Raw genomic sequence first — 23382 nt, forward strand, 5'->3', positions numbered from 1 at the left:
CTCCCCGAGAATACAGTGAAGAACAGAGTGTTGTTGACAGCTAGAGGAGAGAGAAGGAATTGGAGAGTTTCCAAGCTGAAATGAGGGGCCATGCACTCCCTTCATCTTCTTTCATCTGAGGCTTCTCCTAAGCCCCTTGCTTACGTCTTCACCTTCCTAAAGTTTCTTCTTTGTTAGTAAACTTCTGTAAGACTTCTAGGTAAAAAAATTCCTGCAGTCATTCTAATACTTTCCAGTAAATATACTGCACTTGTTTTTTTAGTTATTTAATTCCTTAAGCAGTTGTTTTGTTTAATACTACTACTTTTTTTATTAATTTATTCTCTTTCAGTGAGGAAGGCAAGAATCACATTTGTATGAACCAGATACTTTGTTATGCTAACACATATTTTGTACTTAACATGTACAGATTTAAGTGGTTATTTATATAAAACGTGTGAGAATAAATTCTTCCTCTTCAGGATTCTGAATTTTTCTACACGGAACAGCTAATGATTTGTGTTGGTGGCAGCTTAAATCCCGTCACTGTTCAAATGGCATTGACTGCTGCTACAAAAATACACAACCATGAAATAAATCTCAGATTGTTATTTCTTAAAAAAAAAAAAAAAAAGTAAAGCAGCTTTAAACACTTTGTTTCTCATTTAGATACTATTCTTGTAAAGTGAATTGCTTAAATGTAAAATGAGTAAATATTCTTAGAGAATCTTTCAATGTATCTCTCAAAATTCAAATTTCATCTGGAATAGTAATGTTACATTTGTGGGTTTCAGAGGATTTGGAACCTTTTAATTTGTCTTTCAAATTTTTTCTTCTACCTTTTGACACATTTTGGGAAGGCATAATGAACTTCGTCGAAAGCAGCGGAATTTAAAAGGGTTTAACAGTATCAAGCATGATGCCAGAAAGAGTGCAAAGTCTTTTAAGTGGTCACAATAAAAAATTATCTAGAAGCCCCCCAGTTTTTTTCTTTTCTTTTTTTCTGAGGTATATTTCACATAGGAACTGATTTGCTTCCAGCACATCATGACGTATTTTGTGCTGACATAATGATTGAGCTGACAGCATCAGAAATTGAAAACCACCTTAAAGCATGGCACTGAAATGAGTGCTAGTTTTAAAATCTTCGAAGAAGTAAGAAGAAACTTTGGGGAAAAATACGTATTATAATGACAATGTGGTACATGTAGTCCTCACACTACTGGATCACAGCACCCACTTAATCCTCTATATGTAAGTTAATTGTTGACAGAGGGAGCAACAATTTAAATTATCACAATGTCATAACGGCTTTTAGCTGCTCACCTGAAACTGTTTGCGCTCTACAGGCAAAAAATAATGTTAAAGCAGTAACTCTCCTTTATAAGAATGCAATATATAAAATTTTAACCACATAGAAAGTTTGAAATGTCAACTTGATTCTATTGTTTAGATCACCTGGGACATGGGCCACCATGAAGATGGTGGTGTTACTATGTGTTGTAACAGTGTTCTGTGCTGAGAGGGTGGTCAGACACTGGGACAGGCTTCCTGGAGAGGGGCCGGTGCCCCCAGCTCGCCAGTGCTACAGAGGCACTGGGAGAACGCCCTCAGCCGCAGGCCTTGGCTTGGTTGGCCCTTCCAGCTGAAATAGTCTATTCTATTCTAACTCAAACAAAAACCCCTGAATTTTGTGGTAAACTCCCCAAAAGCATGTTCTTTGACAACAGCTCTCCATAAGTTAGTACTCTAGGTCTAGGAAAATGGAATTATAATCTTCATATGCAATAACATGCCTGAAACCATCCAGTGTTAAGTGAAACTGTTGAATTCGTGTATCACAGCAATGATGTCTGCTGTTTCTTCCTTGGTTATTGAAGGCAGATCTGAGGTTTAATACAGTCAGTACGACACATACGGACATAGCAATGAAACAGATAACCAGTGTTCCTGTGTGTCCAGAGGGCAAACTGTAGCAAAGCTGGAAGCTTTTCTCAGCCTGTTTAATGGGTCACTTGGCATCGTCTTTAAAATAGACAGGAGTATTCCTTCATTTTGTGTCTGTAGTAGTGACAAAGCCCTGTAGTATCTTTAGTACATCCTGTTTTAAGTAACTGTCAAGAAGCAACAATGAACAGTCTAATGCAGAAAAGGCATCTCTTAGTTACTTTTAGGTTGCAGAAAAGCTGCAGATGGGCTTGTTCCAGAAAAATGTTGCCAATTTTCACTTCTTTGTATAGATACTTAAATTGGAATGTTGCTCTGTTAGAGGTTGTGAAACAAACTGAGCTTTGACTTAAATCACAGATGCAAACGCTTGCCATATTTATCAATGTAAATATTCCAATATCAGAATAGTGATGCAGTCATTGATGTCAGCTTTTCCTCAGAGATGTACCTGTACTACTGAACGTAGTATCATTTTAATAATGAAGATTCTTTTCTGCCTGCTGTCTTTGAGCTAGCTGCTGTACTAAGTCTACGGTAGTGGCAGAAGATATATATGTATGTTTAACTTTTATTAATACTTCTCAAAGAGTGGAATGGATACTATAAACACTTTCAGTCCTAATAATTTATATAAGAAGGATATAGCAATTCATGTAGTTGTTGATTAGTTTGGGTTTTTAAAACCATTCTCAGGGGTGTTGTTACTCTAACAAAATTTTAATCAAGTCTTTCAGTGGCAATATTGAATTTTAAAAGTTAGTAGTTACTGGTTACAGCATGACTTCGTTAGTATACAGGAAAATAATTCTGTGGTGATTAACATCTATTCGCATCTTGGAATGCATTATGGGCTCTAAATTATCATAGAAATTAATGCAATCTTCTTAAAAGGGCTTAAAATATGGTAATAGATACAGCATACTAGCACCTGCAGCTCAAGGTACCAAAGTTATTAAAGTTTGATATAATTATATTTATTTTGCAAGCATCTAAATGAGTGGGAGAATGAGAAACAAAGTTTAATAAAAAATAAAAAGACAGGCACTCGATTTGAAGTAAATTTAAATTTTTAAATTTTTCTTTTATTTAACAAGTATATTGCTATTTCTGATGCATATGAAACACTTTGTCCGTTTTAAAGTTCACAACCTGTGTCAGAATTGTGACATTCCTTGTAGTCTTCATATTAGTGAATTCAGTCAACTGGGTCGCTTGTGATTTACACCAGGAAATCAAGGAGATAAATCTGTTACACAAGTTTGAGTTTTCAAGGCTGTTGCTTCTTACCTGTGCGCTGTGTTTGTGTTTTTTAAGGGTCATTTGCAGATTAATTTTCCAGTAGTGTAACAGAACAGGAAGTATGAAAACAGAACGTGGCAGCTGCTTGCAACTGTTTCTGGTTTACACCTGTGCAGGTATCCTGGAGGAATAGGCTAACAGAGAGCAAATCAGTGGTACCTGAAAATGAGCAGGCTGATGTACTGTGGTACTTTGCACATTTAGAGATGCGATACATGGATCAATAAGTAACTGATCTAAACTTGACTTCAGCTCCCATTGTGCAATTAAATTAATGGAGCTAGCCAAGAAATAAAAGTGCTTTTTTGCAACAGGTTATGATTATTCCCCCAATGTAAAACAAAATAAATATATATGTTTCTGTTGAATATCTGTGGCACAATAAGTAAATATCTCTTATTCCTTATCTTCTTTAGATGTTTTATTGAATGAATCCCTGCCTATCTTTAAGATAACAAGAAAACATGCTGACATTTGATGCAAGTGTTCATTGTGCATAAACTGAAGCGTGTACAGCACATTAAATGCAGAGTTGGAATGCCAAGAGAGATTTACAGATAACAGAAATTAGCAGAAAATGCTTCTTATTATCAGTAGAGAAAAGCTGTATTTTAAATGACAGCCAGATGCTTGTTTACTATGATTATAATGTTAATGGTAATATTCTGTTCACAGTTCTGTGTGCATAGCAGCTACTGAGGTCATTGGGAATTCTGGGAGACTTTAACCCCTACATTTTATTTTTTTTTTTTTTTTTTTTTTTTTTTTTTTTTTTTTTTTCAAATAAAATTACGACTGCTGCTAATAGTGCCAAACAGTATGAAGTACCGTAAAAATTGTAGCTATTTAATGCGGTTATATGTTTGGCTTTTGTGAGGGAAGGGGGTGAGGTAGAATTTGTGTATTTTGCTAGACATGGTACAGGAAGGCAAAATCTTTGCAGTAACATTATGCTGTCATTCATCAGTACTTTTCTTTCAATTTTATCAACAGTTTCTTCAGCATTAGATGCTTTTAAGCATTTGTCTGTACTGTATGATGATCTTAATGAGACAGAATACCAAGTTTTTTACTGCATAGGAATGAACTCAGAATCTTTTTGTCTCATTTGTAATGAAATTAGAATTACGATTCAGTCCTTATGTAGAGATCCTTGTCCAGCTGTAACACTTGACATTTACTTTTGCTTTGAGACTATAAGTAGTGAAAGAGAAAATGGGATAAAAAAGAAGGGATCAAATAAATACTAACACACCACACACCCCCAACAAAACAAAAACCCCCAAGGAAATTCAATAAACAGTGTAATTACTAATTCACTCAGAAACGGGACTAATGGTTTTCTAAAGTGATATGACCAAATCCAATAACTAACAGTTTGTCAGGGCAATAGTAATGGTATTTGTATCTCTTTTAATTGGGTTTAACCTTTCGCTTTGTGTGGAACTATTAAAAAATTAAAGGGGATAGTATTTAGAGAGACAGATTTATGTTAGCTCATGGTTTGCACCGTTTTAATGAGGTCAAAGCAATAAAGAATCTCAACAGGACTGGATGATGAATGTCTGTCTTCCACTGCTGATTCACAGTGTTGTACTGAAGTCTTTGAGTTGCTGTTTAAATATGAACATATAAATTTCTACAGTTAGGAACTATTCTTGAATGATTTACTCTTTCTCAGGGATATGTATGCAGATGTATTCGAATAAAAATGAAAGAAGTTTTGTTTCTTGGCAGAAGGAAGATTGAAATGTTTGGATTAGAGACAGTGTTTTTAAGGTGTGGTTGATTTTGAAATAAATAAATAAAACATACGCATCTGTGTTTAAATATATCTACTTAGGGTATTCAGGCATGTCTCCAGTAAATTGAACATTAATCATATGTAGTAAAGTTATAATGAGAATTTAGCAATTGCTAAATGTGCCGTTTTCCTAATGCAAGGTTCCACATGAGGTGGATAAGTAAGTGGTAGTTTTAGTGGAAATGTGGATAATAATTATTGCCTATTGATCTTTTCTTAATGGCTTCATTTATTAAAATGTTTGGTTTATTTGGTTTGATGGAAATCTACGTTGCATCAAGCTTATAATTGAAAGATCATCCATAGGATTTCTTGGTCTTAATTTAGGCCTTAATTTTTCCTTCTGGTCCGTTTTATTCCCTTAAAAAATATCTGACATAAAAATCTGAAAGTGGATGTGCAGTGAGTCCCCTGGTTCACATCCACATATGCATTAAAGTTTATATAGCGAGCTGCAGTATCTAAAAATAGAATTGGTAAAGCCATGCATGACTGCTGACTGTATTCCTAAGGGAAACTGAAGTTGCTTAAGAAAGGAATATTGTTCCTCTTGCACTTAGGAGCACTATGAGAAATAAATCCCATGTAGTTACCTTCCTTTCACTAACAATATCTTCACATATCATTCACAAGAGAAAAAACACTATAAAAATGAAATAGGTATTACTTTCTGTGCCAAACAGCTATATTTTTAGTCTGAAAGTTTTATTAACAGCTCACATTTCTATGTTTTTATGATACTTTTAAAATAGTGAATTATGAACGATTGAAAATACCCTCCAGCTTAATTGAGAACCATTATGTCTAGTAATTGGCAGTGATTTCAGAAACAGCCGTTGTTCTCTGGCCTATTAACATAATTTGAATTTTTTATTGCACTTCATAATTATCTGTTGGAGTTAACAAACAGGCCCATTTACTGAAGTGTTTAAGAACAAAAGCCCCAAATGGACTGGATTGTGATGTATTATTTCTATTAACCGACCTTACTGGAACAGTTTTGTACATCAGTTTTTGATGGGGTCATCACTTCTGATAAAAGAGGAGTGTGGATTTTCTAGTATTCGTTTCATTAAGTGTGGGTGAAACAGCATCTTTTAAAATTGTCTTTGACTCTTCCTTACATATCTACTCAATTTAGTCCTCAGTACCACTTTAACGTGATCTCCATGATAGCTGGAGAGAAGCACTATTTCAGCCTTATATATTTAACAAATTTCATCTGTTCACCATGGCAAGTTAGCATAGACAAAAGAAACTTGAACCCTGCTAAAATTTAAAATGTTTAGATCAAGACCCCCTTTTAGTTCTGTGATTTGTGGTGAAAACAAGCTCCTTATCTATCCCTTAGATTTCTATGTACTGCAATAAGGGAAATCACTGAAACTCACTGTGTTATTACTGATTTTCCCAGCACATGATCACATACAGCATAATGTCACTTGTAATATAAAAACCTCCAGTGACAAAAAGATCTCCTAGTTGTTCCTATTTCTGTCATTCTCTTTTGTAGAAATCGTTTTAAGCAGGTTTTTCTTCCCTGAGCATTTAGACCTCGGGCCTTGAGGTAATCGTCTCAATTAGTCCCTAGGGCTGTAGAGAGACAGGAAAGTGCAATTCTCTTAGCAGCTAAAATTGCAGGTTCAGGTTAAAATTAAGGTTTTAAACAATCTGGTATTGGTGGAAAAGAAAGATGATAGGAACAGGTAGAAATTCTGGACTTTTGGCTAATGGTAAGGATAGAGAAATCTGTGATCAACTTTTCAGAGAAAATTGTAACTCTTTCTTTGTAACCCTCTGGCAGGCGATATGTCAGGCTGTGTACACTGCTTCTCTCTGTATTGATCCTCTCTGTCCTACCAACTTCATCTACATTCCTCTAAAATCCATCAAATACTGTGTTCAGTCTTTTTAGGGCCCTGATGGAAAGTCTTAGAAGATCTGGGGGACAGAGGACCTCGAGGTGGGGGCAAGCAGAAAGGCAACAGTCTAATCATTTTGACCTAAGCCAATTGTTTTTCTACAGCATTCGGGTATCAAATAACTTCACCCATCCTTTATTGCTCCTTTCTGTGGCAGAAACATTTTGCATTCATAATCAGAAAGTGTATACCAAGAAATTGGTGTAACTGTTGGGAAAAATATATTCGTGATGAAAAGACAGTCTTTGCCATGAGCGAAGAGAGGCAGTTCATAAGCAGGTGTAGGGGGTTTTTGTTTGTTGCATTTGTTTTTAGTTAGGAGGAAATGCCTTTCCAATGAATTAACAGAGCCCAGCTGTAGACCTACATTGCAGAAAGGAGCTTTCTGCAAGCTCAGAGTAACTTCCACGGAGCTGGGAGGACTGCAAAAATACCATGCATGCCATGGCCAGTGGCAAAGTTTAGATTTGAATAAATCCAAAGTATTCTGAGGATTAAAATGGCTGCCTTTTTTTTTTTTTTTTTTTTTTTTTTTTTTTCTTCAGGGATATTTTAGATATGTGAGGTGGAATGAATGGAAAATTTCTTAATACATAAGTGTTCCCCTATCATTGAAAATGATAAAGTAAATGTTATATAAGTGTGATTCTTCGTGCTTTAGTGTAGGAGGCATCTTCCTGAAGACTAGGCAAGAAAATCACCCATTATCTCTTGTCATTAGTTAAGCCTAAACTAGGAATCTGGAATTGTTATACTACCTTTATGATAATTTTTACTGTGGGCTACTGGCTATTGTTACTGAAGCATATACTTATATTTGCATGAATCAGGCTAACTGGATATTGCCTTGCAGGAAACACTTTTTCTCATCTCCAGTTTGCTGGTTGTGGGGTTTTTTTTCTTAGTGACATCAATATAAAGTAAAACATACATCTTCCTTCTCATGAGTAATGAGAATTTTTTTGTGTAACTCAATGTAACTCAAAGGTCAATTGTTGGTGGGGTTAGGATTATGGCGCCACATATCCTGGTATGCGTACACGTATACTTGTCTGTGTATGTATATATTTGTATGTGTTTATATAATATCCATATCCGTGGTATATACCTAACTCTCATACACGACATGGATTTTTTTCTCTGTCACTTGCAGCAGCATAAAGGAAAATCCTTAAACTGGGAATTGCCTCAGAAGATTTACACGCAGTAACCCCCCTAGTGAGGATAAACAGCAATAGGCTTTTGCTTCTTATGAGACTAATATTCTAAAATGTTTATCATTTTCTCTTTTATAATTAAACTAGTGCATTCTTTATCCAAAAGATAGTGAAATACAACCCATTTGTGTTGTACCATGCATTATGTTGGCATAATGTAAGGATTTTAAAAAACTGAACAGGATAGGGCTGGTGTTTGTGTATGCTTTATAATATGCTTGGTTTATTTTTCAGTCAGTTTTTGTTACAGGTGATTTATGTATTTTATCATATGTGCTATAGATTGAGAAGATATTAGGTCTCATATTAAAGTACTAGCAAATGAGCAGGAATGTTCCTATCATTAAATTTTACCAGATGTTAACTACAGGCAAATTTGAGAGACTTACATCAGGAATCCTTTTTAATAATCTAAACTCTTTCTGTATTTTTATGATAGCTACAAACTGTTGACCAGAGAAGGAACTGGTAATTTTTTGTCTCTTTCAAAAGCCATACATTTTCTAACATACATATATATATATTTTTTTTTTTTTCCATCATATCTATATATGTGCTAGAAAATGATATATATAAAATAATATATACAATATATTTGCTAGCATGTGTACATGCTATTGAGTTGGGGGGGGGATGTCTGATGCCTTTGCATCATTTAAAATTAAAAAGGGGAGGAATGGATAATCTTATTAAGAAGAGTAACATAGCCACTTTCTTTGTCCTTTGTTGTTAAAGGAATATGTCCTCTGTTATGAGATTATTACTTGTGCGATCTGAGGGGTTCATCTGACTTGCATTTTTTTTTGTTGCTTTTGTATGTCATTTGATCTAGTGTATGTGGATCTAATAAATTACAGGATTAAATGAAATAAATTGTTGTCAGTTTTTATAATTGTAGCACATAAATGTATGCTTCAGGTATTTAATTGCTGTTCTAAGAAGACAGTAGCTTTATGGTCTGTTGTTGTGAATGACCATGTGGTTAATATTGCAATCCATGGTGAACCTGAGAACTGAAATGGCATTGTGCACAGTAGAAAATTATGTAGGTAGTTTGTAAAACCAAGTCTTACTGTGCAGAAACAAGTCAAAATTTAAAAAAATTTATTTGCTAAGTATTATGTGCTATATGTGTATGTTATTTCAGCTGTACATCACATAATATTATGTATTTCAAAGGAAATAGTTTCTGCTTTATTTCTCTACCTTATTGCTTACAGGTGATGCCAGGGTAGTGCCAAAGTTAGATGTGATGTGATGTGATCTGGGATTGCTCTGGGATTGTTTCATCTGTATATGAGAAGGAAGCTCTTAGTGTATTTAATGTAGGATCAAGTCTTTAGGTGGGAGAATTGATTCTCTTCATAATTTATTTGTGACGTGCAGTTATAAATACAGTAGTTGTTCTCCTTCTTACCTTAAAATTGCAGTGCAAATGAATATTTAAAATAAGCATCCTGCGTTAAGAAGTTCAGACAAGTTGGATGTTGCTTTTATAGTGTGGAGACCTGACTTCAAGCAAGGGTGAAAAAGAAATAATACCAGATTGCTTAAGTACTTTTTAATGTTCTCTGTCTCCATTGATAGACTGAATTTTTGACAGTGAAAGCATATACAGTGATATTCAGTTCATCTTCCCTGACTGTTTTCTCTATAAGCCTTCGGCTGAGTTTAGTTATGACTTATAGCTTGAGCATGGCATTTGGTTAAAACAGAAAAAGTAGTATAAATGTAAATGTGAAAAGCTACAGCTCGTTCTGTTTTTGAAAATGTTGGTGTGAAAAGAACTCAACAGTGTTTTATTTAAACAAGGTCTGCTTCAACCTTGATTGACTTGCAGTAAATTGCCTGGTACGAGAGGCAAAAGGAAGTGGATAGAAAAATGGCAATCAGCACCAAATGTTTCACATATTGATTGACAAGCACCAGAGATGTGCTAGAGTAAGATAAATTGGCTAACAGAGCCCATCTTGACAGCTCCTGAGATGGGAAAATTGTTCGTGTTAATTTGCTGCTGGGACCTTGTCATTTATGGGGATATATATTTGAGTGCCTTCTAATGGTGTAAACAAACTTTGGATTCCTAAGGAGCGCATTTCAGCTTCAGTTACTTTAATTCTTCTCTGTCCATGTATTTCTGAGCTGTAGTTATAAAGTGCTTTAAGACTGAAAAGATGAGAGAAACTGTCATTATTTTAAAGATACAGTTCATGCTGAAATATAGAATAGTACATTCCAGCTATTCTGTAGCCTGTTTGATTTTCAGTGGAGCTTTTGCTTTACCAAAAGACATGGAACAGAGCCCATTTGTTTTAGGGGAAGAACATGTATCTTTATTCCTTCGTTCTGCCAATTTTAACTAACTGTAATGAAAAGATTTCTTACCATTTTAACATAATTTTGTGCTTTGCAAGTGCCTTTTACTCAGGCTACAGGTTTTTTTAGGACTGTAGAGTGAAGCTCCCTTTTCCATATAGTAGTCTTTCATGCCTGTGATTTCTTTTCATTAAAAGGAAATTTTATTTTTTTAATTTCCTGTACTGTTCTCCCAGAGTGCCATTAATTATGGTGATACACAGCAATGGTAAAATAGTTAATGGTCTGATAGCTGTTGTGTTGCAATCTGCCACTCAGAAAGGTTTTATTTTGGCTAAATCTTTTCACATAAAGTGAAATCTGACATAAGCCTTCTCACTTAAGAAATCAACATTTTTCAGTTTTCATGTAAGCAAAGTGAGCAGATTACAGTATTCATTTAAGGTGTGGCCCACAAACAAAAAATGCTGCTTTCTTTTTGCCCATAATTTATATTCTGTTTCTTTTTTTGAGTCTGCTTCCCAAACTCTGAACTGGAAGTCAACTTTACAAAGATGGAAATATTTCAAACCTTATTCAATACTGGGGGTGAACACAATTTTATCTGTGCTTAAATTAAAGTGATTTTTTAGGCTGTCCATAATCCTGTATTTGGGTACTTTCTATATTCCGTGACTTCTTCAGTGAATAGTAGGCTCTACCAGAAGACATCGGAGAGGTTCTAAAGGGCTACATAGGCCTAGCTCCATATTAGTGACATATTTCACCCCCCTCTGGATTTTGAACTGCAGATTAGCTCCAAGCTGTATCCCTAGATCTGAGCACGGTGAACTATCCTGAATTGAATGAACAGCAGCAGCCTGGCATTCCAGTCAGGAAAAGTCTGCTGTTGGGGAAGCTTCTCTCCATTTTAGGACTTCAGCTTCTTAGGACTCTAGGGTGAAATCCTAGCTGTGCTGAAGGCAAAAATACAATTTGTATTTACTTATATGGAGTTGAGATTTTGCTGTGGTTTGCCATTAAATGGTGGAATGTTTGTTCTTGAAGCAGGATCTGTTACAGGGCCTGATAACTAGTCAGGGCACACAAATGTTCAGTGTAAAATATCGTAACAGTCTTAAACATTTGTAGCACCTGTTAAATGTTTAAGAAAAAAAAGCGGTTTAGGTGCCTGAAGATGCAGAAAGACACAGGGAATTTAAATGCTTACATGCTTTTGTGTGTTGGAAGATCCTGCCAGTGACATATGTGACTGAAAAGTCAAGCCTTTAGTTTCCTTGTTCACCCAAAACTTCTGTTAATATCAGTGTGGGTTGTGTAAGAAATGCAAGATTGGATCTTGAGAGAAGAAACCAGATGAAACGAGAAAAATGTAAATATCAAGATAATATCATGTAAATGTAAGTATCAGTATCAAGAGTAATGGAAGATTAATTCCCATCATACTGATCCTTTTCTTACTGCACCTTAGTATTTCCCAGCACTAAAATACAAACATCTCAGGAGTGTATCACAGCAGATGTTTAGCACTAATTTGGAAGTGCATTCTACACGCATTTAGAAAGCAAATAGGAACACCATATTCAAACAAGAGGTGTAACTAAGAAAAGTAGACTTTAATAGCCTAAAGCAGAATTAGCCAGAGTATAGCACTGGCACTGCACTATATGATAGAGCAGATTTTAAACATATTATTTAAATTATCTAGCCATTTACATAATAGTGATCATGTGAAGCCTTGTATTAGTTTCATATTTGTTCACCAGAAATTAGAGCTGCTTTTTTAGTAGGTTGCAAAGAGTTAACACAAACTCTCTAATCATTATCCAACTCCCATCAGTTAGTACTATCTGTGTATGACTTTCACAAGGTTTGTTAAATAATTACAGGTGTCAGAGTTTTCTCATGTTTGTTCAAGGTACTGTTATTTTTTCCACCTATTGGTGACTTCAGGCACTTGAATCAAGTGTTGCAATGTTCCTGGAAATAAATTTCTCTAATAGAAATAAAGCCAACATAATTCAGGAGGCTATGTAGCGGAGATGGCAGGAGTGGTTGTTTAGAATTTAGAATTTAGTATTTAGGATTTCAATAAAATAAGGTGAAGGTAATCAGGAATTTTTTGGATAGTGGAAACAAGTTTGTAGCACAGCATAGTCTGAGCTCCTGTGTCACTAGAATAATCAAGTACTTGTAGATATATGAGGAGCTAATTTCATAGAGTGCCTGGTAATTACTTACCTAGTTACACCCATTTCATTAGCGGATTTTCCCTTGCATAAATGCTTAACCAATAAGATTGATAAATAGGAAATTTTCTTTCTTCCCAATTTTTAAAAGTTACATGTATTATTAAGTTACTATAAAGGTACAGCTTTAGTCACATATGATGGTTGTGATTTCCAATAAGTTTCTTCTAAATACATTCCTAATCTTAGAAAGTTATTTTTGTCCCACAAAGAACCGGCAGTTGATGAGTTGTTATAATTTAATGTTAGTTATAGTTAGTTCAGTAGAAACTTTTTTAGGGAAGTTAAGTTAATGCAAGTTAATGTGAGTTATGTTCATGTGAATTTGTCGGTCTCACTCTGATTTTACGGGCTAAATCAGAGGTGTGGTAATATTAGAGAAGACATTCTGACTTTGAGTGATGGGAAAAAATCATTGAAACAAATTACTATTTTCCAGCTATGAAGGTATCAAACATATGCCGAGTAATCAGCTTGCTAGTGTAATAGGTTCATGAAGGAAGAGAGTTTTCTAATCTTATTCACTGATGTTTTTCCCAAGACAGCAACAGCTTTTATAAAATGAGGCTTATAACTTCTCATTACAGAATCTAATCTGCCCAAAAGACATTGAACAGCTGCAAAACCTTAACATCTTCTGGCTGTAAATTGTTTTTATTATTTATCTTTGTTTAACTAAAAAAGGGGCATCAGGTGATTTAACAAGACAAGAATTAAGTGACATTAGCTTTTGACGGCAGCAAATTATTTCTTTACATATGGAATTGGTTTAGATAATTTTTAAGTCCTGACTGTCTACTTGGTTTTAATATCCAAATTCCATAAAACTGATGTATTTTGTAGATGGATTGCTCAGGAAAATTAACTTAACACTAAAAGTCCGAAGAGAAGTGATTGATTTCCAAGTTAGTCTTATTCTTCTGCATAGATTTTAGTAATGATAGTATCTTGCATTGGTACAGTGATTTTCATATTCAAGGATTGCACATGCACAATACTTCAGGAAATATGAACCACATAGAGGTCAAATGGTTTAAAGAAGATAACAAAACTTGGACATGATTGTAGAATGGATCTGTAATAAAAAACAGAGACCAGGACTTGCTGGTTCTTCATTTGTCCCTTTTCTATTATCTACAGTTCTCAAACTGTATTTCTGGGTGTGCAGTAAATGGTTCTACTTCAGAGGACAGGAAGGAGGAATGTTTTAAATATTAATATTTTTTAACATTGGATTTTTTTTTTTTTGGTAATGGAAACTGCTTGCCATTTTAAAATTTTTCATTTTTTCCATTACATATAATATCTTATGAATTTCTTGTCCTGCCAGCAAAATTTAACTAGAACTATAACAGTGCTAAACCAATGAGACTCTATACATTACTGTCACAAAGAATTTAGTTTTTTAAAAAATTGTATTTATCTATCTGTACACATCCCCACATCCTCCCACACCCCCAAGATTGCTTGAAAATATAAATTGTAACATCTACCTAAGAAGAAATACCCTTTAGTTTTAGGATCATTTTATTTAAACAACGTTTTAACTTCTAGGCTGTTAAAATGCTATACCTACACAGGTAAGATCAATATTTCTAGGATTATGCTTTCCAGACAAATGCACTATTTCACCTGTACACTGTGAATTTAAGAATCTTTCAAAACTATATTTTATACTGCGTCAGACCGTCCAACGTTACTGTGTTTCATATTTTCATAAAGAAAGTAGAGATTTTGGCAGGTATGTTTTAATTTCTTCAATGTCCTTTTCCTGAGGGCTTTGGTCCCCTGAGAGTTGATTTTACTTTTTGATGTTTCACAGAAAGGCTCTAGGAAACCTGGGTGTGGTTGAGAAGAGTCAGTTAGTTCCATTGCTTGCTTGAGAGGGGAGGGAATGGATGTTGCTCACACTAAGCTTGGCTTTAGTATTATCTTTGGAGATCTTGCCAACATAAATGCTTTCACTCACCCTGAATGCAGCAGTTCTCATGTTGACGATGTGATGGAGCTGTGCCTCAGGAACACTGACGCTCAACTCCTGCTGCTCTGGAGAACTGCAGCATGAGCCTTTCAACATTTCAGCTGCCTTGAAATGAAAAACCCACAAAAAAAAAATAATAAATAAAGGAATAAAGGTCTCAAGGCTTCAGAGGCCCAAGTGAAGCGTTCTGAAGGCAGCCCCAAGGAGCAGAGAGGACACTAGCCAACCCGTCATCCATGCAGTCCACAAAAACGTAGATGTAGACATGGCTATTGCACTCCACAAACGGCTCCACCATTTCTTACCTGACAGAGCAGAATCTACAGTTTGTCGGTGAAAACAGCATAACCAGGCTCTCAGTGTACCATGCAGGGTCTACGACTCTGCTCTCAGAGGAGCCACTGACAAAAGATATAAATATTTTCTTATATGTTGATAGAAATTGCCTTTTGGGGTATATTCTTGCCTATACTGTAGTTACATCATTTTATTTTTTTAAATTATCATCTTCACTGTTCATGCTTTTGCTTGAATTTTGTGCTTTTATTGCATAATAGAATTTTTGAAAAAACTAAGCAAGGCAATGTAGGCTGTTGGTCATTTTGTTCATTGGGAAAGATACAAACCCATAGTACTGAATCATCTCTACTGGTTCATTATTGTGTAAATCACAAGTGATGTTTTACTGTGTCTAGATCTCTTTTTTTGGTGTTCTCTTTTAATTGTTTCAAAGCCACCTTCTGACGTTCCCTGGTATGATATGATGGTATCAACTTCATCCTTAGTTGCCCTATCTATCCATTCTGATGCAGACAAATACCTAAAAACATCAATAAGCACATCTCCGCAGGGATCTGAGCCACATGCTTTTAGGAAGACCTTATTTTCTCCTTTCACTCTGGTGAAATAGATGCTGTGAAAACCTTTTCTCTTAGCTTGACTGGTTTTGTTCATTTGTTCACTGGTTTTGGAGAGATAGGAGCTTCAGAAGCACTGGAAGTACCTTTCTTCAGTGATAACTCTCTGTCATCCAAATCCTGATTTAAATCTTTCTTTTTTGCTGTTTTGAAGCTTGTTTTCCATAGAGAAAAAAACACAACAGGAGTTTAGGCAACAGAAAGCAACTTGATGCTGAAGAAAAGGATCACAAATTGTTATATTTCTTTCCCCCTTTTTCTTGCATCCTTCATTTTGGGCTTTTGTTTTGTCTTGTCAATGTGAAATGCCATCTGATGAGTAAAGGGTTAACCAAGTCCTCTTTATAGATAGATTAGTATTGCTACTTGCTAGATGTTATGTGCTGTGTCTTGTCTTTCTCCTGAGAGCTGCAGTGTACAGGCCCCTTAGCTCTGGAGGAAAATTACTTTCTCCCTGGGGGAAAAAGCTTTGCCTGCTGGGGCTCCTTGCTGGCCGTCTGGTGTGCTGAAGTACAAATGCCATTTTAGCTACAAAAATAATAGATGATGTTACTATACTCAAAATGGATGATTTTTCCTCTTGTCAGTTAACTGTAGTAATTTCATCAAATACAAAATATTTATATTCCTTATGACAGTGATGACAATATATATTTAATTGATTAAATATGACTGCTTGAGAGTGCCCAGCCCATTGGCAAGACGTGCTTGCACATGTATTTGAAGGACAGGGGTTTTTTTTCTTGCAGAAAGCAATTATTTTGGAGAGCAATAGTAGAGTCTGCTGAATTTGCTGTACCTCAGGAAAGTTTCCCCTTCATCAGCTGCCTGCTTAATTTATAGTGCTTTGCACTGCAAAAACACGCATCTTAACGTTATCTAGTTGTTTCCTGACATAGTTAGCAACATTTCTCACTCTTTAAAGTGAATTTACCATTGCTGACAATGTGCTGGAGGAGGAGGGCAGGGTGTGTGTCAGCCCTGACAGCAGGGCCCTGCCTATGTTCCTTGCATCAATTCCATGCAGCTTCCCGGCTCCGCTTCCCGAAGTAACGGAGCAGAGGAGGGGGATATCTGATCCTTCGCCTCTATCATCACCAATTAACATCCAGCCAGTCCCATTACTGGATAGCCTGCCGTGTGTCATTTTAGTACATATGAGCAACACAGCAACTGCTGCTACTGCTACTGCCCAGCACTTAAGTCACTAACATAATTTTATGGGATGGCTTTATATAGGGTTCTATACTTCATATTGGTATGACATCAATATCAGCTTCAATCAGTAAATGTCAAAATCTTAACTGCCAGTTGTGTTTTACAGTTTCTCTTATGATGCCATCAGTTATGTAGAAACAGCTCATCTCCTTTCACTTTTACTTCCCTAGCCTCTGGCACTAATACTTGAATGCTACTACATCTTCAAAACAGTTATTTTAAAAAACCCAAGCAGTTACCTTGAAGCTTCCCTTCTTTCTGCAATCTAATGTGTCAAGGATTGCACAGTGAGTTTTTGGTTTGCCTGTATCTTTTCTGTTTGAGACCTGGACCTTGTGACCAGAGCTGTAGAGCAGACATAAGTGACTGTATTGATAGCAACATATGTGTCTGACTGTAGTTATTACCTATCATTTATGTTTATTTTCTGCATGAATAGCAGGTAGCCTACATTAAAGAAGTACAAAGTAGTTATAACTTCTTGATTATGAAGATTACTAGCTATTTAAAGCTATTGAAACTTGGTTTTGCTTATAAAAGTCTACACATAGGAAGATGCCTTCTTAAATGTGATTTATCAATGAAGATGTGCTGTTTAGGTGTATGAAATTCTCAGTGTGACATGCTGAAAATCTACACAACATTTTGCTACACATGTGCTAACCTTAGAAGTGAGATTCTCCTGATGGGAGGAGCTTGAGAATTCCACTGCAGTTAGAATAAGCTTTGAGATCTGTGTTTATCACCTCTGGGATTCAGATATTTTCTAATGGGATAAATTTTTATATTGAAATGGATAATTTAGGAGTGTGGGATGGCAATGTAGAGGTTGTGATCTTCCCTCCTGACAAAGTTAATGGCAAAATGGCCCTTTAAGGAGTCTGAATTGATCATTTAGACCTCTTAAAATAATGTGGGGTTTTCATATATATGTCTAAATGTGTGTGGGTAAATATATTTAAATACATAAATAATTATACAAATGTATATACAATTATGTTTCTTAGAATTTTGTTAGGTGATACTACTATGCTATATTACAGTTCGCTGAAAGGCTACTGAAGAGCTCTTAGAGATGTATCTTTGTAATGCAGATGTACACAGTAACTGCTCAAGTGTCAAAATTCTTAAATTCCAGGGGGTTTTGTCACGTTTGTTCCCTGCTTCCTGTCATGCACCGTGGTGGAATATAGACACCATGTTTTTCTACACATGGGCTTAATCATCCACCATACTCCTTAGGTCCTTTGCAGGAGCAGGAAGAAAAAAAGAGTGTGGAAAATGCATCTCAAAAATCCTTCAGTAACTGATAAGCAGCTTGCCTCTCTGCTTTGATTGTGTCTCTTATTTATGTACATCACTGCTAAGAGTGATTGCAGGCAATCCTTTTTTCTTTTTTACTCTTTTTTTTCTTTTTCTGTTTTCTTTTTTCTCTTTTTTCTTTTTTCTGTTTCTTTTTTCTTTTTTTTCTTCTTTCCTTTTTTTTTTTTTTCTTTTTCTTTTTTTTCTTTTTTCTTTTTATTTTCCCCCTGGTGATGGGTTTGGGTCTTTTAGGCTAACAGCAACTGGAGTATCTCCTTCCCAAATGTGTTACTGTGATTAAAATGAACAGAACTCTTATTAGCTGTCTTAGAAGTGTCTGGCTTGAGACGGTCTTCTCTGTCACCCCATTGATGTGTTATATCATGAACACAAACCTCAGGCTCACATTTGTAATCTTGTACCTTACTTGATCTCTGGCTGTGGAACTGTCCTCAACACTGAGATTAAAGGAATTCCTCACACCAGTGTCTGATCTGCATTCTCAGCTTTTGTGGAAGTCTTCCTGAAGGTGGTTGCAGAGCTATGGCATCTTTACTAGCTACAAGCATGGCCTGTTTTTTGAGTGTAGATTCTAGAGCAGCTTTTAAGCCTTAGGGACAGTAATTGAGGAATGGTTTCATAAAAGTTCCAGGGCTAATGAAGAAAGATGTGACTATGATTTTAAAAACCAAATAAATAAATATATTTTTTAAAAAGTCTATGCTGTTTGCTATATAATCTTAAGGGAAAGAGGGTAAAATGGCCCTTGCAAAATGAGATGCTGTGTGGCATGGAAACCGAAGGCTATCCCAAATCAGAATACCCTCCAGAAGGAGAGTTATCAAGTTTCTTCCATCACTCTAAGTAGTAAGATAAGATAAATGACAGGAGAAAGGAGGGAAGGGACAAAAGGGGTTTTTTTTGTTCTTTGCTTCTTGCTTTTTAAAAAAAACTCCTTACAAACACTGTATTCAGGATCTGTATGAGTCTCTGCCATGCATGAGTATATGCAGTATGAACATGCATATGAACAAATTTTGGAAAAAGAACTAATATTAACTTTTACCATTGAAATTGTAATATATTAGCTTTAAGACTTTAGTTTCCCTTTCTAGCATTTGTATCTGGTTTATGTTTGGGTATGTTACACAATTACATTACTGCTGTCAATATAAGTAAGTATCCATCAGATAGGGTTTCTGTCAATGCACAACTAGATAAAAATCTTATTCATAGAAGCTTTATCATATTAATATACAAAGAATAGACACAAATTGTACGAACTTCTATTTACGTTATGTATTTAACTTTTGAAAACAGCAATGTAAAAGAATACTGATGTTGCCATACATCGCAATATGTTTTATAATACTGTAGGGTATTCTGTCACTTCATAAAGTCCCGTTGTGAAGTGACAGAAATGTAGAATCATTTCAAGAGATTCAACATAAGACTGTTTAGGTGTCTGCAGACACATGAATGGGTCTGGCAAGAAGCTGAGGTTTATAAAACCTCTAAAGCTTAGTCTGTTATTTTAAAGGGTACATTAAACTTATTTGACCAAGATATTAGTATTCAATAGTATGAATCAACCCATTATTTTGTAACTTAAGAGCATATGGTAACAAATAAATTGCATTTATCATGCTCTTTATAGCCTAACTCCATACATTCAGTTCTCTTCAGTAGTTTCACAACCATTCTCTTGACTGTGGTACTGAAGATAGTTGCCCTTTAGATTCATTTCCTAAGGCAACAAAGCTTAATAATGTCTCTTTCTGTTCCTCTTCAGTAATTTTTCAACTCACTTCCCACCAAATTTTAGAAAAGGTTGAGTGTCTTAAGACATTCTATGCATTTCAGGGGCTGGGGATGGAGAGCCATACAGAGAGATGAAGCTCCGCTAGAGCCTCACTGCTGTAGAGCAAAAGGCTGTAGTGGGAGTTTAGTGTTCAAAATGCCAAAAATCAGCTTGACAGAAAGATCAAGAATGCTCCAACCACAAGAAAAAAATTAATCAAGTTTGGCAGCTTATTAGGAAATCTAACCACAGGACAGTTTGGCATTGGGTTCTGTGGCTCAGAGACATCTCTGTTTTTCAATTAACATGTGCTTATGGACAAATCTTCCTCAGGAGCCAGCTTCTCACCAAAACAATGCAACGTTTTAACAACTTGATACCTTCCATTTCCTCTAAGCTACAAACAGAGCTGTAGTAATTAGACATTTTACCTTGTCTTCAGGGATTTGGGCTGTATTATTTCATGAAGGTACAAGACGATCAGCTTTCCTGGCAAAAGAATTCTTGTTTTTTTCATTTCTCTCAATCTATTCTGCAAAAACGTACATAAATTTCTCTGAAATACCATACACAGTTACACAGAAGGAAAAAATCTTTTTCCCTTCATCTCATAACCTCATGTCCAACATTTTTATAATACAGTAAAATATTTCCATATGACACAGTAAATGCAGATTTTGAATTTTAACTTCATAATGTTGAAGCAGAGCCAGAACATGTGAAAGTTAAATGCACACAATGGGCGCAGTGTCACATTCCTGTCTGAGGTGTGTCAAACCTCAGCCTCTCTGCTTGTTTCCAACACATTGCAAAGAAATAATTAGATACTGGTTTTGCTCAATCACTTCCCTTGAATGTTTAGGATATTCACAGTAGTATTTCAAAAGAATAGCATAATCATGAATAATAACAGTAATTATTCCTATCGTCAATATTAGAATTACTTCCTCATAAATGCAAGTCCACAATGAAAATATTCAATGCATATTGAATTTTCTCTAGCATGAAAGATGGTAGGTGGTAGTTACTATGGAGTAGCTTAAACCCATTTCTGTCACACGATAACTTGATCATTTAGTCTTATCAATTTATCCAGTCCTAAAAATATGATTAAAAAAATAAGCTTAATAGTCAGTTGCCTATCTCCACGTATTTATTTTATTTCAAACTTTTTGAAGGTAAGACAAAATGCTATTTGTGGGTACCATGCAGTGAAAGGGGCTTTTTTTAATATCTATGGGTACCTTTGGTTGATTGCTGCTCCCCAAATATAATTTATATGCGATGGCCGGAATTGTTTCATTTTCTTGATTTGCTTTTTTTTTCCTCCTTTGGAATTTGATGTGTGACTCTAGAGGATTACCTAATGGTATAAGCCTTAGTGTAATTCATATATAGTGAGGGGTTCTTGGTCCCAAAAAATGAAGATGTAACTGATAAGAAAACCAGTGTGTATTTGCTCTGCTACCATTTCTTTAAGAACGATGAAAATAAGGATGCACCATTTTATGTAGTTTTCCTGCATTTTAACATTTGTAGCTAGCATGCAGCAGATCTCTCTTTGCCTCACAGACTTTGGCAGTATCACAGAGGTCATATTTTCCTATGTATAAATTATTCATGAACAATTTCTACAGTGCACTAGATAAACTTGCAGAGATCAGAATGCATGTTTCTCTCCTTCCTGTCATCCCTATAACTGGTCATATTCTAATAGGCAATGTGAAAAAAAAAAAAAAAAAAAGAATCCCAAAACCTGTCTTCATTTTGGTTCATTTGATGGAATGGATTGATATAAAGTTATGAGAGGAAAGTTCAGAAAAGCAAAGAATAAAGTATGCATAGGGGTTTTTTGTTGACTTGATGGCATTAGTTTAGTTGACAAAAAATATGTTGTTACAGTGGGCAGGGTTGTACCGTATACATTAAGAATCATGTTTCTGAGTGGAAATTAATCTGTCTGGTGAGCTAGGCAGGAAATTCTGCCCCTACAGCACCAGTGCAGAAAGAAATGAGAGTGGAAGGAAGAGAAAGTTTAGAGTTTCCAACCTATATTCCAGTTCAGCCCATCTCTACAAATGGAATAATTCCCTTTCAGTCCTGCTGTCCCCTACGCTTCCTGTCACATCTGTGGGTGGGTTTTGGAAAGATCTACAACAATACAGAAAGAACCTTAGCTTAAAGATAGACTTCATATGGTTCTTGTTACATGCCTTTAATAGATTCCTCTAATGGAACAATTTCCCTGGTTAAAAAAAAAAAAACAACAAACCCACAAACAAAACAAAAAACCCAAACCAAAAAATCCCCAACAAATCTGACTACCACCATTATTTTAAGAGATGATTACAGACACGTGTTGTAATTCCAGGAATCAACTCATTATAGTCGCCTTTCTCGTTAGCCTTATTTAGACAAAAAACTATTTCTGTGAAAATTCTTCTGGTAAAAATATGTAGTTGATGGACTTGCATTTTGCAGAATCTGAGAATGCAGCTTGGGGCCGTTCAGCGCCTGACTGCTGTGTGTGTCAGTGCCCACACAGAACAGCCGCCTCCCATCCAGTGGTGTGCAGTTGCTCTCATTCACCCAGCATCTGTTCACCTGAAGAGTTACAAGATGATGCTGTGGAGAGATTTTTGGAATGAGTTCACAACATAGCTGCTCACAATGCCTTGAATATGATACAAAGGGATAAGTTTGTGCCATTGGAGAGATTTTGTGGCTCTGCACAGCAGTAATCGTATGTAACGATGGACAGTTACAGTGCAATTACTTGGCTGTTTGGGTTTTTTTTCATTACATTCATTGCTGATCTTTGATCCCTGTGTCCTCTTTCCCAGGTCGTCCCATCCCACCTACATCCTCGTCTAGCCTTCTCCCATCTGCTCAGCTGCCCAGTTCTCATAATCCTCCACCAGTTAGCTGCCAGATGCCATTGCTAGACAGCAATACGTCCCATCAAATCATGGACACCAATCCTGATGAGGAGTTCTCTCCCAATTCATATCTGCTGAGAGCGTGTTCAGGGCCACAGCAGGCTTCCAGCAGTGGTAAGAAAATTGCAAACATATGGAGCTTGTGACATGTTTGTGCCAGTTTTATGCTGCTTTTTTTTTCTTTTTTGCTATTTTTTTTTTTTTTGGCAAATGTGTTCTTGCATCACCACAAACTTGAGAGCATCTATGGAAACAAGGCAAATTAAAATCTTGCTGTTTTACTTCATGGAAATTTTTTTGGAAACACCATATATCGTATGTTTTCCCTTCATTGGACTATAGAGAGCTTTTTAGCTTTAGGAATATTATGAGCACTGTAAAAAATATTATTGAGTTCTTGTCATCAGAGGGATTGATTTTTCAAAGTAGGTTTCCTGCTCCTTGATGCACCTTGTAAGAGAGGTGTTCACACAGTGGTGTTTTGTTCT

General features: G+C 35.7%; 1 protein-coding gene across 11 annotated transcripts in view; it reads left to right on the forward strand.

Annotated features, from left to right (window-relative positions):
• The window catches only part of TENM2 (teneurin transmembrane protein 2), a 727803-nt gene that overhangs the window by 471951 nt on the left and 232470 nt on the right, over window positions 1–23382 (forward strand). For 9 of the 11 annotated variants that reach the window (XM_026858437.1, XM_026858438.1, XM_026858439.1 and 6 more), the window contains one exon: window positions 22799–23008. The exons of the other annotated variants lie outside the window; for them this stretch is intronic. In XM_026858437.1, coding sequence (XP_026714238.1) covers window positions 22799–23008 — 210 coding nt within the window. The remainder of the gene's footprint in view (window positions 1–22798; window positions 23009–23382) is intronic. 11 annotated transcript variants of the gene reach the window in all.

Source organism: Athene cunicularia, assembly GCF_003259725.1.
Source record: "Athene cunicularia isolate RWA chromosome 13 unlocalized genomic scaffold, athCun1 chr13_part1, whole genome shotgun sequence".
In the NCBI taxonomy this organism is placed as follows: Eukaryota; Metazoa; Chordata; class Aves; order Strigiformes; family Strigidae; genus Athene; species Athene cunicularia.